This window comes from Oncorhynchus tshawytscha, linkage group LG13 (assembly GCF_018296145.1).
Source record: "Oncorhynchus tshawytscha isolate Ot180627B linkage group LG13, Otsh_v2.0, whole genome shotgun sequence".
Taxonomy (NCBI): Eukaryota; Metazoa; Chordata; class Actinopteri; order Salmoniformes; family Salmonidae; genus Oncorhynchus; species Oncorhynchus tshawytscha.
Window position 1 is genome coordinate 89,435,894 of NC_056441.1, and position 7,966 is coordinate 89,443,859.

At 48.2% G+C, this 7,966-nt stretch overlaps 1 protein-coding gene across 1 annotated transcript in view; it reads left to right on the plus strand.

The window, feature by feature from the left end:
- LOC121838982 (cell adhesion molecule 2-like) overlaps positions 1-7,263 on the plus strand; it is a 117,618-nt gene extending 110,355 nt beyond the window's left edge. Inside the window, exons 7-8 of the mRNA XM_042294981.1 lie at positions 4,897-5,019; positions 5,398-7,263. Of these exons, the coding sequence (XP_042150915.1) occupies positions 4,897-5,019; positions 5,398-5,513 (239 nt within the window). The 3' untranslated portion in view covers positions 5,514-7,263. The remainder of the gene's footprint in view (positions 1-4,896; positions 5,020-5,397) is intronic.
- Positions 7,264-7,966: the final 703 nt, after the last annotated feature.

Here is a 7,966-nt window from a genome sequence, read left to right on the forward strand (position 1 = left end):
CCCTCTCCCTTTACCCTCGCTCTCTCTCTCTCTCACCCCATCTCCTTTACCCTTACCCTCGCTCTCTCTCTCCCCATCTCCTTTACCCTTACCCTCGCTCTCTCTCTCCCCATCTCCTTTACCCTTACCCTCGCTCTCTCTCTCCCTTTACCTTTACCCGTTCCTCTCGCTCTCAAATCAAATCAAATCAAATCAAATCTTTACCCTCGCTCTCTCTCTCCCCCTCTCCTTTACCCTCGCTCTCTCTCCCCATTTCCTTTACCCTTACCCTCGCTCTCTCACCCCATCTCCCTTTACCCTTACCCTCGCTCTCTCTCACCCCTCTCCCTTTACCCTTACCCTCGCTCTCTCTCTCCCCTCTCCCTTTACCCTTACCCTCGCTCTCTCTCTCCCCATCTCCTTTACCCTTACCCTCGCTCTCTCTCTCACCCATCTCCCTTTACCCTTACCCTCGCTCTCTCTCTCCCCCTCTCCCTTTACCCTCGCTCTCTCTCTCACCCATCTCCCTTTACCCTTACCCTCGCTCTCTCTCTCCCCATCTCCTTTACCCTTACCCTCGCTCTCTCTCACCCCTCTCCCTTTACCCTCGCTCTCTCCCTCTCACCCCTCTCCCTTTACCCTCGCTCTCTCTCTCTCTCACCCCATCTCCTTTACCCTTACCCTCGCTCTCTCTCTCCCCATCTCCTTTACCCTTACCCTCGCTCTCTCTCTCCCCATCTCCTTTACCCTTACCCTCGCTCTCTCTCTCCCTTTACCTTTACCCGTTCCTCTCGCTCTCTCTCCTCCCATCTCGTTTACCCTTACCCTCGCTCTCTCTCCCCCTCTCCCTTACCCTTACCCTCGCTCTCTCTCTCACCCCTCTCCCTTTACCCTTATCCTCGCTCTCTCTCTCCCCTCTCCCTTTACCCTTACCCTCGCTCTCTCTCTCCCCTCTCCCTTTACCCTTACCCTCGCTCTCTATCTCCCCCTCTCCTTTACCCTTACCCCCGCTCTCTCTCACCCCATCTCCTTTACCCTTACCGTCGCTCTCTATCTCCCCATCTCCTTTACCCTTACCCTCGCTCTCTATCTCCCCCTCTCCCTTACCCTTACCCTCGCTCTCTATCTCCCCCTCTCCCTTTACCCTTACCCTCGCTCTCTCTCTCCCCATCTCCTTTACCCTTACCCTCGCTCTCTATCTCCCCCTCTCCCTTTACCCTCGCTCTCTATCTCCCCCTCTCCTTTACCCTCGCTCTCTATCTCCCCCTCTCCTTTACCCTTACCCTCGCTCTCTCTCCCCCTCTCCTTTACCCTTACCCTCGCTCTCTATCTCCCCTCTTCTTTACCCTTACCCTCGCTCTCTCTCACCCCTCTCCCTTTACCCTCGCTCTCTCTCACCCCTCTCCCTTTACCCTCGCTCTCTCTCACCCCCTCTCCTTTACCCTTACCCTCGCTCTCTCTCACCCCCTCTCCTTTACCCTTACCCTCGCTCTCTCTCACCCCCTCTCCTTTACCCTTACCCTCGCTCTCTTTCTCCCCCTCTCCCTTTACCCTTACCCTCCTCTCTATCTCCCCCTCTCCCTTTACCCTTACCCTCGCTCTCGCTCTCCCCCTCTCCTTTACCCTTACCCTCGCTCTCTCTCCCCCCTCTCCTTTACCCTCGCTCTCTCTCTCGCCCTCTCCTTTACCCTTACCCTCGCTCTCTCTCTCCCCCTCTCCTTTACCCTCGCTCTCTCTCTCCCCCTCTCCTTTACCCTTACCCTCGCTCTCTCTCTCCCCCTCTCCTTTACCCTTACCCTCGCTCTCTCTCTCCCCCTCTCCTTTACCCTTACCCTCGCTCTCTCTCTCCCCTCTCCTTTACCCTTACCCTCGCTCTCTATCTCCCCCTCTCCTTTACCCTTACCCTCGCTCTCTCTCTCCCCCTCTCCCTTTACCCTTACCCTCGCTCTCTCTCTCCCCTCTCCCTTTACCCTTACCCTCGCTCTCTCTCCCCTCTCCCTTTACCGTTACCCTCGCTCTCTCTCTCCCCATCTCCTTTACCCTTACCCTCGCTCTCTATCTCCCCCTCTCCTTTACCCTTACCCTCGCTCTCTCTCTCTCCCCATCTCCTTTACCCTTACCCTCGCTCTCTCTCTCCCCCTCTCCTTTACCCTTACCCTCGCTCTCTCTCTCACCCATCTCCCTTTACCCTTACCCTCGCTCTCTCTCTCCCCCTCTCCTTTACCCTCGCTCTCTCTCTCCCCATTTCCTTTACCCTTACCCTCACTCTCTCACCCATCTCCCTTTACCCTTACCCTCGCTCTCTCTCCCCCTCTCCCTTACCCTTACCCTCGCTCTCTCTCACCCCTCTCCCTTTACCCTTACCCTCGCTCTCTCTCTCCCCTCTCCCTTTACCCTTACCCTCGCTCTCTCTCTCCCTCTCCCTTTACCCTTACCCTCGCTCTCTCTCTCCCCTCTCCCTTTACCCTTACCCTCGCTCTCTATCTCCCCCTCTCCTTTACCCTTACCCCCACTCTCTCTCACCCCATCTCCTTTACCCTTACCGTCGCTCTCTATCTCCCCATCTCCTTTACCCTTACCCTCGCTCTCTATCTCCCCTCTCCCTTTACCCTTACCCTCGCTCTCTATCTCCCCCTCTCCCTTGACCCTTACCCTCGCTCTCTCTCTCCCCATCTCCTTTACCCTTACCCTCGCTCTCTATCTCCCCCTCTCCCTTTACCCTCGCTCTCTATCTCCCCCTCTCCTTTACCCTCGCTCTCTATCTCCCCCTCTCCTTTACCCTTACCCTCGCTCTCTCTCCCCTCTCCTTTACCCTTACCCTCGCTCTCTATCTCCCCCTCTCCTTTACCCTTACCCTCGCTCTCTCTCTCCCCCTCTCCTTTACCCTCGCTCTCTATCTCCCCCTCTCCTTTACCCTTACCCTCGCTTTCTCTCTCCCCATCTCCTTTACCCTTACCCTCACTCTCTCTCTCCCCATCTCCTTTACCCTTACCCTCGCTCTCTCTCTCCCCTCTCCCTTTACCCTTACCCTTGCTCTCTCTCTCCCCCTCTCCCTCTCCCTCTCTCTCCCATCTCCTTTACCCTTACCCTCGCTCTCTCTGTCACCCCTCTCCCTTTACCCTCACTCTCTATCTCCACCTCTCCTTTACCCTTACCCTCGCTCTCTCTCCCCCCTCTCCCTTTACCCTCGCTCTCTCTCTCCCCCTCTCCTTTACCGTCTCTTTCTCTCTCTCTCAGGGTGACTTTGCGTAGCTGAGCAGCGGGCTCTGCCATTCATCACCATGAGCTAATGAGAGCAGAGCACAGAAGTAGCACATAAAGTCATGTCAGACCGACCGCTCACAGTTTACAGCAGGACACACACATACACAGCGACAGGGGGGGCCCAGCTCAGGTAGGGTGGTAAACCGGTTTCAGGATGCCCTCTGCCCCCAAGTCAGCCTCAGGTTAAACCGAAGCCATTTCAGACTGTACCAAAGACCTTCAGCGCCACAGATTCTGAGCAAGACAGGGACAGTGGTCTGGGCCTGTTATGGCTGCTTTGGGATAGCAGGCATAGCTAACAGCTACAGTAGACCGACCGCTGATAGATTAGGATCAAATCCCAAATGGAATCTATAGTTCTATAGTTCACTGCTTTTCAGAAGTAGTGGATTTGATAAGGAACAGGCCTTTTGGGGATGTATATACAAAGTTGAATTCCTCCCTCACACAATGTCCTGTTTTTTTTGTTCAGGCCCAAACTCAACCTTGTTAAAAGTGCTGCTGCTGAATAATTCAAGAAAAAGAATCTATCCTGGAAGATTGTTTTTGCGATGACAGTTTTGTTCATGTTGTTTAATAAGAAACACTTTGATGTTTTCATTGGTTCCTCTTTACCGACCCACCGACTGCAGCTGCAGGAAACACCGTTTCAGAAACACTTAGATGTTTTCATTGTTTCTATTGATGACCCACTGCATGAAACTCACCTGTTGTCTCTCCTATTGCCCTCCTCCTCTTGCTCTACCTCTCCTCTTCCCATTCTTCTCTCCCTCCTTTTTCCATCATTATCTCTCTCCTTTCTTCCCATCCTCCTCTCTGTCTCTCTCTCTCTCTCACCCTCCCTCTCTCTCTCTCTCCTTTCTCTCTCTCTCTCTCTCTCTCTCTCTCTCTCTCTCTCTCTCTCTCTCTCTCTCTCTCTCTCTCTCTCTCCTCTCTCTCTCCTCCTCTCTCTCTCCCTCTCCTTCTCTCTCTCTCTCTCCCTCTCCTCTCCCTCTCCTCTCTCTCTCTCTCCCTCTCTCTCTCCCTCTCTCTCCTCCTCTCTCTCTCCCTCTCTCTCTCTCTCCCTCTCTCCTCCTCTCTCTCTCTCTCTCTCTCTCCCTCTCTCTCTCTCTCTCCTCCTCTCTCTCTCCTCCTCTCTCTCTCTCTCTATCTCTCTCTCGCTCTCTCCTCCTCTCTCTCTCCTTCTCTCTCTCCTTCTCCCTCTCTCTCCCTCTCCCTCTCTCCTCCTCTCTCTCTCCTCTCTCTCTCTCTCTCTCCCCTCCTCTCTCTCTCTCTCCTCCTCTCTCTCTCCCTCTCCTTCTCTCTCTCTCTCCCTCTCCCTCTCTCCTCCTCTCTCTCTCTCCTCCTCTCTCTCTCCCTCTCCTCCTCTCTCTCTCCCTCTCCCTCTCTCCTCCTCTCTCTCTCCTCCTCTCTCTCTCTCTCTCTCCTCTCTCTCTCTCTCTCTCTCCTCTCTCTCTCTCTCCTCCTCTCTCTCTCTCTCTCTCTCTCGCTCTCTCCTCCTCTCTCTCTCCTTCTCTCTCTCCTTCTCCCTCTCTCTCCCTCTCCCTCCCTCTCTCCTCCTCTCTCTCTCCTCCTCTCTCTCTCTCTCCCTCTCTCTCTCTCTCTCTCCCTCTCTCTCTCTCCTCCTCTCTCTCTCTCTCTCTCTCTCTCCAGATCCCAATGCACCAGGACAGCAGGACCCTGACCATGCATTAATTGGAGGTGTTGTGGCTGTGGTTGTGTTCATCACCTTGTGTTTGATCATAGCTCTAGGGCGGTATCTGGCTAGGCATAAAGGTAAGGACGTCATTTACTTCTCCTAAAGTCCCACAATATTTTAGTAAAATTATGTGAACATTTTCAATAAATTGTAAAAAATGTCCACATACTGTAAATAATCTTTAAACTGTTTTCAATGAAGATAAAATGCTAGAAACATAGAAAACATGACCCAAACATCTGTGTGTCTGTGTGTGTGTCTGTGGATGTATCTGTGGGTGTGGGTGGGTGTTTGTGTCTGTTTGTGTGTCTGTGTGTGTGTGTGTGTGTGTGTCTGTGGATGTATCTGTGGGTGTGTGTCTGTGGATGTATCTGTGGGTGTGTCGGTGTGTGTGGGTGGGTGTTTGTGTCTGTTTGTGTGTCTGTGGGTGTGTGAATGTGTGTGTGTGTGAACAGGGACGTACCTAACACACGAGGCTAAAGGATCCGAGGATGCCCCTGACGCAGACACAGCCATCATCAACGCAGAGGGGAACCACGCAGCAGAGGAGAAGAAAGAGTACTTCATTTAGACCTGTTCTTTCCATTTCGTTCCGTCTCTTTTCCTTTATGTTTCCACCTCTGTTCTTTCTGTTTGATTTCTTTCTTTCACCAGAGGCAGGGGCGGACTAGGACCAGATATCGGCCCGGGCATTTCAAACGCATCAGCCCATTTGTTTCCTTGAGGCACCCACTATTAAGCAAATACATTTTTTTAAATTCTGGCCCACTGGCATTTGCCAGAATTGCCCTATGTCCGGTCCATCTCTGCCAGTCGACCAACACAGTCTGCAGTTGGCTCAGTGCTGCTGGGGCAGGAACCAGTTCTTTGTCCCCTCCACTCCTTTCCCGAAAGAGAAAGCTCAAGTTTGGTTTTACTGGTCGGTTTTAACAAACAAATCGATAAAAATGCTGCCTTGTTTTTACTGCAAATGTACTCCGCTACTTGTACTCAGTGTTTTAAAAAGAGCAGATCCTGTTTCATTCAGGTTTTAGCACCCAAATCTTTGTTGTCATGTTTTATTTGACATTTCCTAAATATACAGACCGTTTTCAATCTGCTTCTGACATGTTTGTTTCAACTCTTAGTTTTTTTTTTTTTTTTTGGAGGGGGGGTTTGTGTCCCCCTACTCCCCTCACCATCCCTGTTATATACCTTTTGCAGATATTTCCATCAGGAAGCGGAACGAAATGTGCTTCATCTGACTCCGGAAAACATTGGCTATGCCGATAATTATGCTTTCAGAGAAAAACATGTGAACAACATGTGACAACGAGGCACACAATTAGGCTCTCATGTTGTGGAAAATGATGGAAGTACAATAAACTGAATAGTTCTGACACGCACAAAAAAAATAAAAAATAAAAATAATAATTAATTAATTAAAAAAAATATTTAAAAAAATTAAAAATTTTAAAAATTAAAAAAAAAAAAGTTTAATAAAAATTAAAAAATGAAGCACAATCTGTATGATTGTTTCTGTTTGAATGTGGATATTATATGATATCCTCTTTTAGCTTTATTTGTATATTAGTATAGGCCATAGTCTCATCTCATATAGAAAGAAACCACAGAGAGAAACAAAAGTATAATTAAAGCACAAAGTCTCAGACAAACGGAGAAATACTTCTGCACCAAGCAATTCATTATCTCAGGATTCAATACGAGTCTAAATTCACTGATGTTTTCAGACCAATGATTGGAGATTCGGGGTACCAGGATTCAATGTGGCTGCGGGTTGTCAAGGGCCGTTTGACCCAAAAAATCTTATTCACAGTAAACACTGCAGATGTCGGGCTCAATGGGGAATCAGGGCAGAGCTACAGCGTTGTTTGTCAGACCAGGAGACATTCCCGAAAAAAATGGGTTTCTTCTCGCAAAAAAAAAATGTCTTTAGCGTCCGAACGGTTGGGCCTGCTAACTCCGTTCTGCTCGTCTGAAAAGGTAACCCATACAACTGAATGCTAGTATGGAGGTAGTTAAGTGCCAACAAATATAAGGAGATAAATATGTGTCAAAAAAAAAATAATAATAATAATAATATTTCCAGAACTTTCTTAAGTCTCCTAGATATAGGACAGACAACCTTATTCCTCATGATACATTTTTTTAACTGTTTTTTTAATGCTATTTATGAATGTTATGTTCATTGCTTTTCCTATGGGCTACAGTAGTAAAGGACAAATTCAATCTGTAATCTTGTTTTTTTACACACATATATATATACATATATATATATATATATATATATATATATATATACACCTAAAGGGGTTCTAAAATTCCAAATATATATATATATATATATATATATAATCCACAGTATGACCCTCTTGAAACAATTCCATATGTTAGATCAGTAGAACCCTTTTACAGGTAAAAGCCACACTTCCCGCGGTCGCGTTGAATCCCGGTAGGGTCCGAAAAGTATCTCAGACACTAACTTTACTTAAAATGTCTGAACCTCATTTTCATTACTATGAACAACTACTGGTCAGCTTCTATCTCTCTGAAAGACTGGAAGAACCAAATCCTACGAGTTCTGGGAACATAAAAGAGGTTGATATTGCGGGGGCGGGGGGGGGTGCATCACAACATGGGATTATTCCGTTTACAGTGCACCTACTTTTGACCAGGGTCCATATGTTTTTTTTTTGGTCGAAGTAGTGCACTATGAAGGGAATAGGGTGCTATTTGGGACACAACCGATGTGACTTTATTGATCTAAACGCTCCCTTGTGAATATTGCTGTACTTTGCTAATGTGATGATTGCTGCTGGGCAATATTGTTGGATTTTGAGAACAATTAAAACATTGAAAATGTGTATATTAGACAATATATCTATTTAAAAGTATTCCAGAAGTCTCTTGAATTTGTTTTTATTCTTATTTGTCATTTGTTTGATCTAGAACAAGCATTTTGTTTCACCACAAGGCATGTATATAATGTGTAAGTATTACATTTTGGTAAAAATATAAAAAATA